Here is a 20,459-nt window from a genome sequence, read left to right on the forward strand (position 1 = left end):
TGTCCTGAACATCAGCCCACATCAGTACTTACCTAGCGAAAAACCTCAATGTCTTATTTTTCTGTAATTTGTCTCCCACATTTAGCACATCATTCACTGAAACCATGGTGTGAACAGAGTTCTTGACAGTCAAGTAATGATATATTAGCATTAGCTTTGATACATTACCTTTTCTGATTTATGCTAAACCATTGGCACACCTGAAGCTGCACAAAAGCAGTTATTACTTTCTTTTGTACAAGTTTAACTTTCTGAAAAGCAAGCTGCTTGAAAAGCTGTCAGTTTAAAAGGGACCTAAGACAAGAGCATAACACAGGATTTGTTGTTCAAACCAGTTCTACATGATGATTTTAGAAAGAAACCTGTCACACATCCAAGTGGCCACTGCAGTGAAAAGCGTGAGTAGGTCCAGCCTGCAGTTGGAATCCCTATCCCAAGGGAAGCCTGCCCTATTTTCTTTGTTCCTCATACCCAATTTGATACAACTGAGGTGTTACTACAGGTGTTATTTCCATTAAGTGGCCTCAAAAACTAATGCAGAGAGGTACAGTAATTCTAACTACACAACTGAGTATTTTGAAATTATTCTACATAGCTGGAGCAGAGAAACTTTCCAAAACACATATTCCAAACCCAGAAACATTTAATTTTGCTTGGTAAGAATTACGATGTCACATCATGTGACAGGCAATTTACACTCTGAGATGTGATTTCCACTGGTAAGACATACCTGAGTAAAAATATTGTGTGTCTGGCTTAGAATCCACCTTCCATCAGCATCAGGAGCTACCAATAATTTCAAAGTCCCTATGTAAACATCAGTACAGAGGGTCCAGAAATGTGGATCATGTAAACTGTAAACTCCTTGCAACTGCTGCACCTAAAAATACAGGCAAATTTCAGAAAACGTTTGTCTGTACTATGTATTTTACAGAAAATATTGTAAGAGCCAACGCATTCTTCAATTTCTAGTTCACTGTGCAATTTGTGATCTTGTAGCAAAATTCCTCATTACTATCTCAGGTATTCTAAGGAAGGTGAAAACATACAGATTTTTGCGTGTATGTCATGACTTTGTGTATGTGTTGTGATTTTGTACTGTGCATTTACATTGTATACATATTTTACTAAAACCATTTCTGAAAATAGAGGTGTCCAAGAAAGGTCAGTTATTGAATTTGAGAGGGCATTCAATTAAAATGGAAATTTTTGCAAATGTGGGAATTGTACCATGAAACAATATGTGAGATTCTAACTTCAGTGGAAATATATTAATACACAATTTATATTGATATATTAATATTTCTGTAAATATTCTCTGAGGGCTTAGATTTGTCCTGCCAACCCCCTTCTTTTTCCTCTGTCCAATTTTAGCAAATGCTCCATGTGACCAGTTACAATCTGTAACTTTCCCAGGAAAGATGGAACTCCTTCAAGTGCTTTGTATGAACTTTGCAAAGACACAGGAGTGTTCAGGTCATGGCATAGTAACAGATTAGTTAAACAGGAGAACAGGTCAAATCCAGAGTAACCAATGCATACTTATAAATATACTTCCAATGTTACTCCACCTGACTTTACTAAGAATTAGATTTTGAGGGAGACAAAAACTGAACAAATCAGAAAAACATTTTGCACTTTGTATAATCACAGAGTACTTGGGGGAGGGAGGCTTCAAGATCTATCTTTCTTAACTAACAGCACATTTTTAAAACACAAACTGAGGTGAATGACATACTATTCAGGACTTCAGGAAAATATTAAACTGGTACCTCCATTTCTATATTCTAAGGAACCTTTCACAGGCATTACTGGAAAAACAACATAAAACACCCTCATACACACAGCTGAGGCTCAGCCTGTCAGCACCTTGATGCGCAAAAATGGCTTAAGAGCTCACCCTCTGGTAGCACTGAGGCAGGACGTTTTCCAAAGAAGGAGGAGTTCGCTGCATCAAAATCCCAATGGATTCTTTTAAAAGTGGAACGATACTAGAAAGGAAAAGGAAATTATTATATTCCCAAAAGATGCAAAGAGCAACTTAAAATTCCTTAACACTCTTGAGAAATTCCTCTTTAGTTGTTACATCAGGAGCTGAGAAAGTTGCCATGAAAACCTAGTACAGAAAATAAAAGGATTCGCAAAATTGCTATAGTGTCTTACCAAAGGCAAGAGTACTTCGTCCTCACATTTTCTAGAGTCAACCAGTGGCCCATCACAAAAGATTAACAGTTTAATCATGGGATTTAAGATGAAATTTCCTAGTGTCTTAGAAGTCATACAACAAAGCAGCTGATAAGTATCGCTCAAAATCTACTTCAGTGGCAAATAATTCACAAGTAACCATAACAATATTGAACTGAAATGGGTTTTGCTCTTGTGTTTGCTTAAGGCTTACTTTTCTTATAAACTAAGATCATAATGGGACGATCCTAAAACAAAATGAGTGTGACGCAGTTCAGCTATAACAAAGTTATTTTGTCAAAACCAGACGATTTTGCATATTCTTGAAGTGAACTAAATGTAGGGTCTCATCCAAGCTCAAGGGTTAAACATTTGGAAGCAATTAGAGGTTCCCTCCTGGCCAAATGGTCTTGTTTAATCAGTAAACTAAGAACACATTCAATACTGGTTTTTATTGGTACTGCCTTTTTTTTTTTTAAATACAACTAGGAGACCAGTAAGCCCATACCCTGAAGGTACCACTAAAAAGTTATCCTCTTATTAAGTATTCAGCATGGTAAATTCTTTGTTTAGGAGTAGTGTACCATGTCTGGTTCAGTAGAGCATCCTAACATTCACAAGAGGATGACAAATATCTATAGTTCAACACTGAAGCTTAAATAGCAACCTGGTATCAAGAGCATACAAGTCAGCAAATACTCTGGACCAGAAGCAGTTGCATATCTCAGAAATTGTAGCTGAATTCAGAGTTCAGCACTGGCATCACAGCTGCAGTACACAGAGTGATGGGATTAAAAGCACATCAACAACATTTGTAAGAGCTTAACGGGGCTGGCTGTTAAAGGCAACTGCAGAAACTTTGTTTAAAATCTCATGAAGTGCCGTGGAATGCACGGCCCAGACCAGCTGTGTATTTGCAGATACTGAACACCATGACCCAACCACTTTAAAGAGACAGTTCCATTAGTACATGGAAGCAGCACTGGCTGGCTGACTGCTCAGCTCACTCCTTGGCTAAACCTTAGCCAGGGGTGGGAAGGACTCAGAGGGTGTGTGACTCTGGTCTAATGAACCTCTGGAAAAACTACCACCCTAAAAAACTAAGTCTTCTTGCAGGCACAGTGGTAGTTCCAGCCAAATTCACTGCCTGCTGCCCTCTATCACATGGCCTCACACAGCTGCACTGCTACCCAGGCAGCAGCTCAGAAATAGGAAGAAGCAATTAGGGACATGCAAGAGTGGCCTAAACTGGACCTGTCACCAAGACAAACATTTGGCAATGCAGTAACTGTCAATGTGTCTAAAGGAAGCTTAACTGGAGTGTCACATTCTAGAGTGGATTACAGAGGTTTAGGGGAAAAAGGTTCTCTTATTAATGGACCCACCTCACTAAATAATGCCCATGTCACAAGCATTTTATCAAGGCGAGATGGAGCTGCCAACACACGCCACTGATGAATTGATTTCAATTTAAATCACTATTTAAAATGCAGGTTTACTTCTTAATAAAGACCTTGAAAGACCAATACAAAAGTTCAGGATGCAAACTGAATACAAGAATTTTGAATGCTGACTCCATCTCCATAAATTTAAAAGGCCTCTCTAACATATGCATCCAAAGGCTTCAAAAACCACACACATACAGGCTGCATATCTTTTTCCCAGGGAAATGACTAAAGGAATGGAGAATGCAGTAGCCTGTCTTTTTATTGAAACACACCCCTAGGAGCAAAAAAAGCCATGAAAGAAATTTAACAAAAATGTCTAATTTGCACAAGTTATTTACATTATTTGATAAAACTGTTGTACTTATCTGATGGAATGGAAAATAATTGTCAGGTAGATTTGGAGAGACAGGCTATGAAAAAAAACATCTTAAAAGTCCAAAGAATGGAGGTGAATCAGGATACTTTATACTTTTGGTGAAAGTTGAAGTATATCCTGGGTCACATCTTCCTCCTCTATCTTAGACACAGTGTTCAGATACAAAAGTCATCTTTTGCAAAGCTGGAAAGGCCCAAAGACAGTTGTAGTGATGTGACAGGCCCTCACAAATGCTGTTAAGCACACAGAAGGCCACGGACAACCCTCTGCATCTGGTGGGATACTGACTCACAAGATAGTCTTACTGTAAGCCAAACACCACAAACAGCAGAATCCAGTTTGATGACGTCTGATGTTTTCCATTGTTTCATGCATACTACTGAAGTACAAACCCCTTAATTTAAAAACCAAAACTCCACACAGTATGCTCTTTTTTCAAATGTTAACTAAAACCAATATTACTTAATCACTATGAGGCACTAGAAGTATCAGTTCCATCTCATGTGACTGAAGAAAACATTAGGAGAGATGACGAAAATAAGCAGGCTGAAAATGTGGCTAGAGAATTTGACAAAGCTTTCCTTTTTTGGATTAGTCATTAGCAAAAAAACCACATGGCTGTCTCTGCAGCAACTATTGCATGGGTACTTCCCCCCTTGTTTGTTTTAATTCATAAGATTATTGAGGAAATAAATAATGCTGAATGTTCACCAAGTAGAAAACTTTCTCCTGCATAAGCAGTCTTTGAGCTTTGCTGCTAAAGCAGACTCGGTTTTCCCTTGGTCTCTGATTACCAAACCTTAAATCTAAGATAACCACACTGTTACAAGACAATGGAATTTGAAAGAAACACAAACCCACAGCAAGACTTGGGATAAACATATCCTCTACAAAAGTCAGAACACCAAAAGCAGCTAATGTTACAGCACATCACACTTGCACATACACTGGTACAGAAGAAGTGAAAGGTTCAGATAAAAGCTATTTATAAGAATTTGATAAATCCAGCCTGCTGCTACTACACATGGCTTGATCAAAAATGAAGAGTGAAAGCATCAAACTCTTACTTAACCTGCACCAGATGCAGATAACATTTGTACTAATTTCAGTCCCATCCTGTTTATGCCACAGTTTTTGTAGGCATTGCTAGCAAGACCCTGCCATTGTCATGATCTCAGACTGCAGGGCTAAAAACAACTCTGCGTAAAGAACCCTTTTCACAGTCACTGCACTCAGAGCGCAGCAGGAAATTCATTCAGTGCTCTCAGCTCTACAGAAAACAGAGGACATTTGTGATAGATTTTGTGGAAGGTAAACAAACATTGACAAGGATCAAGACCAGCTATGGTTCTTCAAATACCCCAGCTCATAATCTACAGCCAGATATCCAAATTCCATTTTTTCCCAACCACCATTCACATCTACAGCGCCAAGACTGTTGGCCTATTTGAGAACTTTAATAAAATTTTTCTGCTAGGTAATGGCAACTGTAATCAGACAGCAAGCTTTGCTCAAGACAAGGATCACAGGTTTAACATTTACTTTACTGATTTTGAATTGCTTGTTCTTGTAACAACGTAGTACCTCGACTCTCAAGAAAGGTTGGCAGATAGCATTACCCTGTAGATAAAGGTAGTGCACAACATTTAGCAATAATGGCTTAAAGCAATACCAACAACAAACATGCTAGTTTGGAGGAGTTTTGCTACACAACATTCCTTCTGAATCTTAGTGAACATAGCACTTGAAAAAAGCAATTTTTTGTATTGTTATGCCCCAAACACTTTTGCTGTTTGGGGCATAAGAATCCAAAAAACCCTCAAATGATACTGGCACACCCTCCCCCCTAAAGCTCTTTCATATTATATCGTGTTCAAGCAGCTTTAGATTTTATGCAAAAGGTATGTAACCCATGGAAACAACTTCACTAAATGTAAATTGCCTCATTTCTTTGACCACTTAATATACAGTCTGCATGCCCTATGCAATCCAGTATCAGATTTAGTCTACTGTGCCTTTCTAGAAACATGTGGCTCTAATAGTGGTTTTGGACAAACTTGATTTACACTAGAGTTGTGGCTTTCGTGTGGTGCTTAATTTCACATAGTTGACTGAAACACTAAAATTGCTTCAACATTTCAGAATAAGGCTTAGAGTACTAAGGATAAAAATGAAATGAATATTTATTTTTAAATATTAAAAGCAGTTAAGATACTTGAGAAATTGTTTATTGATTCAGGCACATACAATTATGAGTGCACCACCTTGGAAAAAAGGTGTCAAGCTGGACAAGTATGAAACAGTAAAGTTACTGTTAAAACACTTTAAAAAATGCTAATAAAACAGACTTGTCTATTTTAAGCATGTCCAATTTATAATTAAATGGACACTTGCATGAGATAGTAGAGAAAGTAATCAAAGAAATGTTCATTAGATATTAGTGGTTGCATTCAGGAAAGCTCAAATCCCTCAGCAGATTTTCACTGTGCACTCAGCCTGCTCGGTCCTTGCTCAGGAGGGGTTAGACAGAGAATATGTCACCCCAGAGCAGCCTCTGCAAGGGATCACAGGAGCAACACAAAGCAACTGTGTCAGCAGTTGACAATTTGCACTAATTAGAGATGTTGTCTACAGGAAGGGTCAGACATTGGATTTAGAAACACTGCTTGACTTCTCTGAAGAAGCATTGCTCAACCCTTCTGCATCTGCACAAGACAGAGCAGGTTACAGAGTCGAGTCTGTACAGCTTTATACTGCAGTGATAAATTTTTTAGTCATCTTACACAAGTATTTTTGTGTTTATGATTTTAAAGTGCATTTCAAGCAAAATCATCAGTAGTGAAGTCTGTTGGACTGCTTAAAAAAACACCCAAAAAACAAACCACATCACCCAACACAAAAGCACCCAACCCTGCAATTAGTGTATGCTCCACTGCTGTGCCAGGCTGTGTCAGTGTGCAAGAAATGCAGGGCTTGCTTCTACCAACGACAATGCAGCTGACTGCACTCTGACAACTGAATTACTCCACAGATCATTTATAGCATTGTGGACCAACAAAATAATGTTACAGGCTGAAGTCTGGCACCAGATCAAAAGACACCAAACACTGAACTCCAGCATTTTCAGCATAGAATGTGGGCCTCAGTCCTTCTAATTGTGCTAGAAAACCTATAAACAGCTTTATTATGAAACATCTGTTATGGAACTGTCTTTTTTCAACCACTGTATGAATGAAAGAAAAAATAATTGCCATTCAGGTGCTATTTTCTACTGTACACAAAGCTAGACTTTTAACATACCAAGTGTATGGAAACCTGTGTTTTACTCAGCTACTACCTTTACCTCAGCAATAGTTTCTTTCCTCTGGGTAACCTGCACACTTTCTTTCCCATTTTTTGAGACTTCAGTAACAGAAGTAGCTTGTAATAATTTGTCCTTTATGAAATTACAGGATGTCTAAGTCAAAATATTAAGAGTTTCTATTGAAGTGACACTAGCGATCTGTAGCACAGAGATTTCTGTGGGTGTTGTGTCTGAAGCACATTGCCCTACTTTGATAAATAGGGAGATGCACATCAATAATCCTGTGAATGCTGCCTATGCTATAAACATGCCATACATGGTATAAGCATAAGTAGCTGCAGCTCGTCAGATGACATTCACCACTGCTGAAGACAAAGGTGCTCAGTAATTAGGTTGTAACTGGAGTTGTGGCACATTGCCCTGTGCCACCATTGAAACTGCTGCCAGAAAACCTCAATAACAGCATCACTGAATGAAATATTTGCTTGTCCAGTCTAATCCAAATAGCTTCACATTTACAGTGATCTTGGTAGGCAACAACTGGGAAACTCCAGAACTACTTGAAGCCTTTCCATCAGATCTTAAAAGGAAGAAGGATGTCTCAGTACAAACACAAAGGAAAAGATAGTTCTCAACTGGGGGAAAAAAAAGTTAAAGCCTACCAGCCTTGATCTGTCAAGGACAAGGGCACATCCTGTGCCAGCAGGCTCAACTCTGCTGCCCTGAAGCCATTCTGCTCCATTTACTGGAGTACATTGGTTTACATAAGCATGTACTAAATACAGAGAGGAAGCTTTCTACAGCTTGAACCTCAAAGACGTTTTTGTAGTGTTATGCAAACAGGGGCAAAATATGCAGATCTAAGAGCAAAATTTGTAGCTGTACAAAAGGCAAATAAAAATAGCTCATAGAAGAGCTTATCAGAATGACTGTACAGAACAGAGGTAAGACATGCCTCTTGGAAGGAAAGCAAATGTTTTAAGTCATTAGCATAAGAGACAAACCTTTTCTTCTGAGCTGTAATTTCTGCTGTAACTAGCATCAAAAATACTACCAAATATCAGTGGTAGCAACACTTACCTTACACCTATAAGTAGTGCTATCAGCATTGAACAAATAGGATCTGCTATCATTAGACCATAGTTCTGCATCAATATAGCAGATATGATCACACCAATACTTCCAAGCGTGTCTGCCACAATGTGTAGAAATACACCTGTAACAGAATCATTGATAAAGTTACAACTTCATGTTCTTAAAGCTAATGGAGTATTTCAAAGACATTTTGCAGAGAAGAGTTGCAAGAACTAGATAAGGTGACTTCTTGTTTGATTTGTGGTGAATTTTGGTTTAAACACACAGAAAATATAACATATAAATCACTTGAAGAATTTACACTCTTTTCTGCACTTAGCAGTAAGGGGTATTTCATAGGTTGGCTATTAACCTAAACAGTGATTAACAGATGCAGCTAGAAGCTATTCATTCAATACTCACCCTTATTAAAGAAACTCACATTCTCTGATGCCTACAGACAGTGATAAGTACTCTATAAGATGGACAGACTATTAACAGAAACAGCTCTGTAAAGCTTTAAAACATGCTAATATTTAATTGACAACACCTTCTAGAAGTTATTTGGCAAAGTAGTTCTTAAAACTATTTGTCATGGATTTAACAATACTGCAGACATGAAAAGCTTCGCTCTTATTTTGAAGAATAACATTGCCTTAAAACACAAAGAAACACATACTTTGCAGCCAGCCAAAATGTAGCCTTTGGAGCTCCCTGCTGGCTATGATGGGAAGTAATTCAGAAACAGCTTTTCAAATTACATTCTGCAGACAGATAATCCCCCTTGTAAAACAATGCACAACTACAAATCAGCTTTTTAGTGATGCTTTCAAGTCTACGTTTGTGCTGGGTCTGGCTGTGACAGAGTCGGGTTTTCTCCACAGCAGCCTGCATGGTGCAGACAGCATCAAGGCCTTTTGGCTCTCACTGCCCCTACAGCAAGGAGGCTGTTTGGGGGCAAGATGCTGGGAGGGCACACCCAGGACAGCTGAGCTGAATGGACCAGAGGGATGCTCCGTATCATCTAACTTCATGCTCAGCAATAAAACTGGGGTGCTGTCTTTCCAAAACAGCTGTTGCTCAGAGACTTCCCTGGACATCAATCTGCTGGTGGGAAGTGACTCTCTTTGTGAAGTGATTGTCTCTGCATCACTTGGTGGGATTTTTTAACTCAGTATTGAAAAATTAAAATAAAATGGTGTCTTTTTAATATGCTTCAATTAAAATGAGGTTTTCATAAAAGGACTGACTTTCAAATAACTTCGACTGAAGTACTGAGTATATATATACATAACATAGTGTACTGTAAATTCTGGAAGAGGTTGTAAATGTTTCTTTTCAAGGACTACAAAGAAGCCAGGAAATCATCCAATAAGAGAAAACACTAAAGTACATTTGGGTATGCCAAATGATTACTACCACCTACATCTTATAATTGTCTCCCAAACAACTAACATTCAACCAAAGCTCAAAACCAACATCTAAACTGTCCATAACTAATCCTCAGAAGGACTGTGGATTCCAACACTTCTTCAAGAAACTTAAAACAAATTACCATCTTCTCTAAACCAACTGTAAGAGCTTGATAAAATGCAAGTTTTAAGCTCAGATAACCTTTAACAATATCAATCTGCATTTTTCAAATACATTTTTCTATCTTAATCACACTGTACCTCATTTTCCAGAACGTACATTGCAATAAGGCTCCTTAGGTTTCTGCTTCTAACTACTCTTTCCTAGTTTTTCATTATTTGATTTTTCAGTGTCAGTAACAGAAGCTTTTGGGATCTCTTTTAAACTCTGCTGACACGGCATTACATGTAGACTTCATTCAATGTCACATGCACAGGGTACAACACAGCTTCGTTTACAAGGGCAAGGGGATTTCATAAAATAGCTCCTCTAAGAAAAATGTGGCATTTATCCAGAGGAACCCTCTAAAACAGATGTGTGACAGGCAGACCATGATAAAACCAATAAACCATTATACTTATTCTCACTGTACCTTGTAAAATCTGTTTGCTGGATCCACCCACCACTTCAAGAGAATGGTCATCTGTAAAGACAATTATTGACACATTAACGCAGACAAAGGCTCTCTCTAGTGGTACATTCTGATATGGTCTTCCTTTTGGAAATTTCTTGAACAGACAAGCTGCTCACAATAACTAGCTTTTACTCTGGCTATTGTTTTTTATCACAGTAATTAAATTAAAAGTCTTAAAATGCATTTTTAAAGAGAAAATATCACCTTACACAATAGATTTTTAGATGTGGACATATAAAACTATCAACATTTGTTTTTAATAAAAATAAACTGAGAAGACCTTGCTAGTGTATAGTAAAATAAGGGCCTCTCAAGACACCAAGCCATACACAGAAGCAATAAGAGTAAGGTCAAATAAATCTGCTAACCAGAAATTCTTCACTTAAGTAGCATTTATACCTAATGCACAACAAGGATAAGACTTGGAAAAGGCAGAACTAAGTAAAAAATCCTCTCATCCAAACAGGTTAATGCCTCTGGAATGCACAGGAAAGATAAGAAAAACTTGTTAAAGAATAGCAAATGACTTCTAGTGAAGATATACAATAAATTACACCAAAGTTGATTGAGTATCAAATTGCACAACACAGATAGCTACACTCTCTGTTCCACTGGAATGGGGAGGGTGGGGAAAGCAAGGAAGAAACACAAGCAGGTAGCTCCTTACTTTCCAACCAAATTCCAGGAGAACTCCCGGAAAACAAGCACCACTTTTCTACTAAGAATAGGACGGAAGGGACAAGTAAATATTTTATACTCTTTGTAACCTCCTGTCTGCAAGTTACCACACTATTCCCTGCTGTGAATGTGCAAACATTCAGTCACACAGACTCCAGTTTGTGGCTCAGGCAGGATGCACTGACAGCCCTGCATCACCACAAGGCTTCCATTTGCATTGTTTCAACAGATTGTACCTACACTCCCTCTGCTCCCATAGTGCAAGCTACTGACCATATTTTGTATGAATGTCTCTTCACAAATTGTTTGCCTTCATAGAAAAGATTTAAACATAGCTAAGATAACAAGTACCTTTTTCATAACCAGCTTTAAAACAGCGATGGGAAAAATCTTATTTGAAATCACAAAACAAATACAATTAACAATCTGTAAGTACACAAAGTTTGTTCATCTTTTCTAATATCTTGAGCTGTAAAATTATTCAAATGGAGAACACTAGCAAAGCAACTTAACTTTGTCTATTGATTTTAATGAAAAATTGAAGCTGAGCATTTGATAATTTCACTACATTGCCACAGCATACAGCTGTTCCATCTTTTGCCAAGACATAACATTACAGTGAACATTCAAAAACCATTGGTAAAGCAAAGCCTTTAAAAACTAACTGAATTTACTGCAAGTGATACACAAAATGAGCCATGAAACATAGCAGTGGCATAGCATTTAATGAAACTACTTCCATGTATGATCACAACAAGCTGCCAGCATGCTCTCTGTTTTTTTTTTAACTAATCATTAATAGTACATTTGGATTGAGTCAAGATGGTCTGTGAGATGAACTAAGTACTTACCATGACAATAATCCTGACCATGAGAGTGTCCATGGCCATGGCCATGAGTGTGTCCATGAGCATGTTTCTGTTCATGGCTGTGCCCGTGACCTCCATGACTGTGCCCGTGGCCAAGACCACCATTGAACAGAGAATGGCTGTGCTCATGCCCTATAAACAAACATCACCATCAGAGTTTGAACTCACATAATGAACAAAAGTACACTTATATTTGTTTCTAAGCTACTCAAAACCCATTTGCCTTGAAGTTCATTTTAAGGTAGGCTTTAAGTAAGTTAAGAAACTTCACAAAACTGTTTGTCATCTACAGCTCTGCTATGCAGCCATATAAAAAAAAAATATATACAATAAAATATAGACCTCATTTGAGAATTGAAGTGCTTTTCCATTCCCACTTCTGAGACAAGTTGTGCTACACTTAGTACAATTTGTAAAATGTACACCTAATTAGATAAAATCACACTTAAAAAAACTGTTTTAAGAAACCAGAAATTGGCTATTGTTCATACATCCAAAATTCCAGCTTAGATTGCTGCTTAAGGACCACAGACTATTTTCTTCTACCCGTCTATATAAGTTTATATGTTAAGCTGAATGACATACCAATAGGCTTTGAAGAAAAAAACCCAAAGTGTTCACCACATGTATTTAGGCAAATAAATTCTGCATTTCAATTCAAAGACACTGAATTGAGAAACACCTGAAGCTGAATCACTCCATGTTTAAAATTTGGTTCAGACACTGTTTTCTGAATTTTCCAGCCACAGCCTTGCTTAAGTCCAGCTTCATTTTGTCCAAAAGACACTCTGCAAATCTCTTTCAATAAGGTGCAGAGAGAATGCCAGCCCCAGAAAGCAGATTCTGGAGTTCGAGGCGTTCCAGGTTAATGGATATTAACATGAGAAGTACAACAGTGATATGGGCTAGTGATAAAACACAGAAGTCAACACAGCAAGAAGTCACACACATGTGGCTGGGATTGCTACCAAAAACATACTAAAGTTTAACACTGGGGTTCTCATTGGAGGATTATAAGGTCCTGAAACACAGGGTGCCAAGAAAGGGAACAGTCCTGAAAGTTACAGACATCCTACCAGAGCCATGGGAATGCCCGTGACCTCCATGTTGGAAAACAAATATTCCTATAAGATTTACAATGAATCCCAGTATGGAAACAGGAAGAAGTCTCTCATGATGCACGTCAGGAGGCTCAAGTGCTCTCTAAAAACAAAAACAAAAAACAAAAAGCAAATGTAGAGTTTTACAATCTTTTTACATTATTAAAATGTGCTGAAAAAGCTACTTAGATATAGAAGCATTCCCATAGTGACATTTATACAGACATAATTAGAAATTATTCAGACCTTCCAGTTTTTGAGATGATACACAGACTGTTACTGTCCGAAGCCAAAATTTTATTTTTAAAGCTCTGACAATACAGCAGAATATTCTGATAGTCCAGCTAACTGTTATCGTAAGATTTCACTTTGCTTTGGGATGTCTCTCAACACCAGATGAAAACATTCAAGTTTGTTCTAGTATGTGGATTGCCTAAACAACTTCCAGGAGTCTAGAACACTATTCCTTCCTTTCTCCTGAGAAGGGTAAGACAATGAGGGGAATGACATAAAGACCGAGAACAAATTGCGACATTTTTTACAAGTTCTAAAATCTAGACTGATTTTTTTAAAAAATTCTTTTTTATCCCACTTCCTTTGGAATCCTTTTCTCAATGAGACATTATAGAGTTAATAAAACTTGCATCTCAAGTTAAGCACTGACAAGTGTTAATTACTATTGACAGAGGAGACAAACATTCACCCATATCTCCACAGGAGTGAAAGGTACAGGCATCAGTAAAATAATGAAACTTCCAGCAGATGTAAAATTTTAAAGCAACAAAGAGAAAAGGAGTCGTCATCACAAGGGAATATTTCACATGGAAGCTAAGACCAGCAGGAAGAGAAAACATTTCAGCAATACCCTTGACCTGTCAGTTTTTAATTTTTCTAGTAAGTTTTGTTCCTGTTTCTAGATTTGAAGTTTTCCCAAGCTTTGAGGCAATTTCAGCCCAGCTGATACTGATTTTTGAAGTATTTACAGGCTTATCAATGTAGAAGATCTGTTCCTGAAAGTTCTTCCCAGTTCTCTATTAAAAAAGAAAAATTCACTAGAAGGTATTATGAACTAGAAGCCTAAACAAATTTATAGCATATCTCCCATTAAAAAGTAAAAGCATTAATGCAAGGTGATCTGAAATAGTTAACAATTTCACTCTTAGTCCTTGACATCACCCTTAATGTCTGAATTTCAGTACTGAAATTATCACCTGAACCATCATGCAAACAAAAAAAAATTCAAGGAAAGAGCTCTTTTAAGCCTTTAAGCTATTACTACTTGCCATTTATATCAGACTTGACGATTTGGAGGATTGTACTCTTTCTTTAACAAGTTAGTCCAACTTCTTTACAGAATGTGACTTACGACTAACTACTCTCCTCTGAGTGGCTGGTTTGGGCCTTTCTTTCTTGATCTCCTTTGTCTTTTAACATTGAGAAGTGAAGATCTTTCTATGACATACTTAACTGGTTCAAAAAAAGGACAGGCTACATCTCACAGAATCTTTTCACGTAAACAAAATACACTATTTAAGAAGCTAGTACACAAAATCTGGGTTTCTGTGTCACAGACAGCAAGGCCAGATGGCCTTATTCTCTGTTCAAATCCCAGATTTAAAATCCATTATGAACATAAACAATTTATTTTTAATAAATAATTTTATCCCTACTGATAATAGACGTGACAATTGACAGTGTAATTTACTTCATAACATACCTCAACACCTTCAGAAAAAATGAAGAATGCTGTAAAGATGAGAAATAAACCATTTACAAAACCAGCCAGTACTTCTGCTCGCACATACCTGCAAGAAACAGAAAAAGCAATAGCACATTCATTGAAATGCTGAAAATTAGAAGTGGAGTGGAACTTAAGACTGGAGTGCAATCTCCTAGTTCTCAAAGAGTTGTGTTACAGAGGAATTTGCTAAATGGAAGATGCAGCATATAAACTAAGGTTAAGTGTATGAAACAAACTAAGTTATATTTTGACCAACATTACCTGATCCAGAGAGCAGCCATTACCTGATCTACATGAAAGAAATCTTTCAATACGTCAAAATCTTTCCATTTAAGATCATCTCAACTAAAGTTATGGTATAAACATTTGGAAGCCACAAACTGAGATAAGCATGTGAGATGTAATCAAAGTCTTCTGATGTAGAGTTTTTTTTAATATCAAACTGACATATTACTTCGCTTCCCATCTAGAAGGGGGATTACTAGTAACGATAATAAAAAGCTGCCAGAGTAGAATAACATGTAATTTGAATGTAGCAAACATCTGACAATAAATTGTGGCTGTTCTCTAATAAATGGAACACCAGCTGTTTAAATGCAGAGCAGTAATTAATACAGAACCTGCTTTCATCGCAATTACTTCATGGTACAATTTTTCCTAAATTGATTTTTGGGCACACTGGAGTTTCCACCTTAATTAAACTGTTCTTTAAGTTTCAAACTACGTGCTTCACACTTAGGCAAGACAGCTGAGGCTACATGATGACACTCGGGTCAGTAATGCTATGGGAATGCAGCAGCCCGTGTTACACCTCGTGCACTGTTAGTCAGTATTACAAATTAACAATGCTGTACCACCGGTGTTGTTTTATGGGCACAACTGCAACGAGCAGTGAAACCAAGGGACCCTCAAGTAGAACCAGCTGCAGCACCAAGGGCAGTATGGGATGACACACCTCAGCCTGGAGGCTCTGCATTAATGGCAGCCACAAATGGCAACTGTCAAATCCTACTGATTCTACGAATCAGGTTTTATAAGGTCAGATACAGCCTCACTGAGACTTGGCTCCTTTCAGTTGTAACTTTCCCTTCCAAAGGCAGCACAGGGCACCCCTGTAACACCCCTCCCTGCACTGTGAGGGCAAGCCCAGGATGCTGCTCTCACTCTTCACTGATGCCATTAACAAACGACAGGGCAGGGTAACTTTCTCCTGTGTGACTTGTTTCCCCTAGTATGATTACAGATCTTGGAAGTGATAAAACTTCTCAACAAAACCAATGTCTTCATATTTTTTTTTGCTATTTCTAGGATGATATTAACTTAGAGGTTTACATAACTCACTTTAAAAAAACCCACACTTTCAACATAGCTTTTCCATGTTCTGCAAAAAGATGTTTTGTTTATACAATGAAAAATGACTACCTATACATTTACTGCAGTACATTAAGGTAACAGCCTGAAGTTTCTTACCCATAGGAGAAAGCATCATTTGACCTCCATTTTGAAATAACTGAAGCTGCTAATCCAGCCAGTAGAGCAGTACAGTCAAAAAACATATGAAAAGAATCTGATATTAAACCTAAACTGAAAGAAAACAAGAAAAAATGTTATATTCCACATGTTGAGTATGTAAAAAAAAAACCCCAAACCCACAGCAATTGATCTTTTACACAGTAGCAGAATACACTCTGTTTCTAAGCTTCAGGCATGGTTTTGCTAGCACAGAGGAGAAACCCACAGTTCCTCACCAACACAAATATGATGCAAAACTCATTCTGTCAGATTATGAAAGGCACTTTGGAAGACTGTTTGGCAAAAACGTCCTCCCAGCACATGATTTTGGTGCTAGTGAAAGGTGGTTTCCATTGACACAAACTAAAACCCCTGGAGAAGATCTACCCACAGGCACATCTCTAGCTAACATAGTTCAACCTTAAATCTCTGCCTTACCAGCTGCAAGGCATTGACTAGAAGATCCACACTCCTCTTAGATCTAGAAACTGAAGGAAGCAGAGGCTGAAAGATCATATCTTAAATGATTTATTTCAAAGACCAATGCACAACTACAATCTTGACCGACACAGTTAAAGTGTAAAGTAAAACGGCATGGTAAAAGTTCAAAGCCAACGAAGTTAGTTCATGAGTTAGTCAGTAGAACTCATATCAGTTTGTAAGCAATAGGTAAACTGGCTTTAAGACCACACAGAAGCGTTGCCAAAGTTTACTACATTGCTCAAAAACAGGTTCTGTAAGTCTGCAAGGAAGTATGTGCACTGAAACACAAAAATTGCTTCATAATTAGAAAGACATTTGATACAGAGGTCCTGATGAACATTTCTTACTACAATTGTCCAAAAAGTTTCATTTTCGCAACCTTTTGGTTGTCTAAGAACAATTATGTTCATAAGTCAGTTTTTGGAAACTGAAGAACAAAAAGAGGTTACCAGTAGTAACAAGTTCTAGAGGACAGCCATGTGTTCATATTGAAGATGAAACACTGCAACTGTGGAAGAAGTGGGTTTGGAGGAGAGAGAACAAGTGTCTTGATCGATATATTTACATGTATACTTCATGGACACATAGAGAGTTATATGCACACAACTGTAACAAGGCAGAAGGGTGATGGCATGATAAATTGTCCTTAGGTGCTGTAGCCACCAAAGCAGGAAACAGATGAAGTTGTTCTGAACAAACTTTAAAAGACCACCAAATGTATAAGCTGGATGCCCATGACGTAGCAGGAATTCGCTACCGAATTCTTGAAGTGTGTTGGTGACAGTGTCCCCCTCCCCAAGTGACATCTCTAGGGAAACTGACCATTTTACATTTGGTTCTCAGCAGCAAGGAAGGTTCAGTGGCAAAAAAAAAAACAAAAAACACACCAAACATTCACAGAGAAGGTAAATAGCGTGCCAGTAACCATAAGTTGTAATGATTATGAAATGAAAGGAATAAGCATGGCCAGCTAGTGGTTTCTGAGACTTTCATTTTTTGGTGTTTGGAGGGTTTTTTTTCCAACAGTCTTCTGGGAAAAAGAAGTGCATAAGGACTGTTACTGAAACAAAATCCCATACTAGCTCCAGAACCAGAAATCATACAAGAAGTTACCATGGCACTGTGCTTACACCTGCAAATCTCAGTAAGGCATGACTTGCCATATGTGCAACACCAATACACCTGTGCTGCTTTCAAGATCTAAGCTAACAACTCCAGGTGGCCAGAGGCACGTGGATTTATCAACAGGGAACAGCAGAGCCTGTGTCTGCAGTGCAATGCACCGCATGACATAATCATGCCCTGTATCACTATAAGTCATTCAGCTGCACTAATGGCAGGAAGCCTGGTAAGAGGCCAATCTCTTTTCATCTTTTTTTAAATGACCTGTAAATTAACAAGACTTTAAAAAATGGGTGCAGAGAGATTACTATAGCAAACAAGCAACCTAGTCAACCATTAGCAACATGGGATGCAAGTAAGAACTTCTGCTAGAAATGGAACCCGTCATCCAGAACATAAACTACAGTATCTAAATGAGGACACTTCCACAGCTGATTTAATAACAAGCTTAACACCAAACTACAAGTGTGCACATAACACACTCGTATGTGTGTTAAACTTGTGTGTTAAAAGTAACAGTATTTTAAACCAGAACAGCCTAAGTAACAGATTTCAACTCTAAACAAGCTCTCAGCTAGCAAAATACCATATTCAGTTCTATCTTCTGTGCTTCAAGATTATCAGCATTCCAGAGTATTTCTAAGATGACCATATAAAAGACAAACCAGCTATGCGAGTTCAGGAAACAACCTGCTTGGCAAACAAAACCTAAGGAGAAATTGTCATGGGAGGAGCAATGGAGCTGTGCTCTTCAAAATGAAGAAATAATTTTTCCTATATGGCTCCTTGTTTGCTTGTGATGTGTTTATTCCTCCAAGGCATGAGCTATCTGCTTTGACTGAAGGCACTCCTCATCATATTCTCTGCTAGTCCTCTCCACTAAAGAGGTGCTAGCTAAGACTGTTTTGTTCTAGCCCAAAATCTAGGCTTAGGAATACCTGAAATTAGTGTCTTGAAATGTACACAAAAGGTTCAGCTAATGGCTATCCATCAAATAGCAATTCTGAATCTCAATCATGAACAAAAATAAGTAAGTCTTCTCAATTTCAATATGCTGAATTCTACAGTGACAAATTTCTGCCAAGTGTCACTACTAGTTACCTCATATACAGGACTTTTTTAGGTCCCACTACAAAAAAAAAATACTATGCTTAATGACAGACATCAAGAACAAACTCACATAAATATAAAGCTCTTTATACTCAAACTGTAGAGAAAAAATATTTACATTTTCTGAGTTATTAGAAAAAAGTCCATACTCGGACTACGCATGAAATAACCCTTATACAACTGCAACAAGTGAATCAACATCAAAGCCAAAACCAAACACATGGTCTGTGCTACTGAGATAGCCTGTGCCCAAGACATCACTGAGTGCTCACTAGTGATACACTGTAGCACTGACTGATTGCTGTAGCCAAAGTGAAAGATTTTATAGTGTAGTTTGAGAGATTCAGAAAAACATGGTAGATATTAGGATGTAACTGTATCCAAATCCACACTGCTCCACTCACTCAAGACTCTTAGTAAGAAGAGTCCTAGTAATTTGTGTCCATGCTACAGCTTTTGATAAGGACTACTTTAAGTTCCATGTGGAAGGACACTGCTGGGCTTAAGTGATATTTCCATGCCAGTCCTCTTTGACTTGAACTATCGACAAAGAGAATGAAATATCACCATAACACAACCTCTCTATCACAAATGAAGCATTATAGGTACTAGCACCACTACCTGTATGCCATACATCAGTACAGAAGTTACTTTGCATTTGTGCTTATATTTTGCTACAGATCTTTCACTAGCAATTCAGTCAAGTCTTTCCTTTTTTTTCCACCTTTGTGAATTTATGTGTTATGTGAAGTACCACTTAATTATACCAGGATGCGTTAATTCCTGTTTCTTCCTCGGAAAGAGGAAGAAACCAGGAATCAACTTACAAACTACACCACACTCCCCGGCAGAGGATGTCTGTGGCAAGTGGCAGGGAAACGGTTACAAACCCCGAGTCCTGGTAACCCGGGCCAAGGCCAGGCTTCCTCCTCATCCCAGAGCCGAGCATGACAGCAGTTTCACACAGGATTCCTCCGTAAGGCGCCGAGTCGCACGCCCAACGCACCGCTGGGACCCGGCGGAGGGGCAGGGGCGACGGCGGCGCCCACGGGAGAGCCCCGGCCAGGGCAGCACCGCAGCAGCCCCGCGGCTGTGCCGGGCGGCCCCTCCGCACAGCCGGCCAGGAGGCCCGGCCCGGCCCCGCCGAGCGGAGACGTGGCAGTGGCCGGGCGGGAGGCGCCGCTTCCTGCGCGCTGGAGCCGCGCTCGGCCCGCCCCGCGCCCCCGGCCCAGGTACCTGTTACTCCAGATGCCGTAGAGCAGTTCCACGAAGGCGAAGGAGAGGTTGAGGCAGAGGAAGGAGAAGAGGTTGCGGGAGGTCTTGTCCGCCAGGATGGACCTGCGCACGGAGCACACCTCGGGTCACCGGGCGCCGCCACAGCGGCCGGAGGCCGGACCGGCCCGCGGGCAGC

The 20,459-nt window shown here is 38.8% G+C and overlaps 1 protein-coding gene across 1 annotated transcript in view; it reads right to left on the reverse strand.

The window, feature by feature from the left end:
- SLC30A7 (solute carrier family 30 member 7) overlaps positions 1 to 20,459 on the reverse strand; it is a 31,333-nt gene that overhangs the window by 10,311 nt on the left and 563 nt on the right. The window contains exons 2-10 of the mRNA XM_071565588.1: positions 20,285 to 20,386; positions 16,292 to 16,405; positions 14,798 to 14,885; positions 13,057 to 13,183; positions 11,963 to 12,112; positions 10,392 to 10,442; positions 8,393 to 8,528; positions 1,901 to 1,991; positions 731 to 880 (exon numbers count right to left, since the gene is read on the reverse strand). Of these exons, the coding sequence (XP_071421689.1) occupies positions 731 to 880; positions 1,901 to 1,991; positions 8,393 to 8,528; positions 10,392 to 10,442; positions 11,963 to 12,112; positions 13,057 to 13,183; positions 14,798 to 14,885; positions 16,292 to 16,405; positions 20,285 to 20,386 (1,009 nt within the window). The remainder of the gene's footprint in view (positions 1 to 730; positions 881 to 1,900; positions 1,992 to 8,392; positions 8,529 to 10,391; positions 10,443 to 11,962; positions 12,113 to 13,056; positions 13,184 to 14,797; positions 14,886 to 16,291; positions 16,406 to 20,284; positions 20,387 to 20,459) is intronic.

The sequence above is a fragment of the Pithys albifrons genome, chromosome 10 (assembly GCF_047495875.1).
Source record: "Pithys albifrons albifrons isolate INPA30051 chromosome 10, PitAlb_v1, whole genome shotgun sequence".
In the NCBI taxonomy this organism is placed as follows: Eukaryota; Metazoa; Chordata; class Aves; order Passeriformes; family Thamnophilidae; genus Pithys; species Pithys albifrons.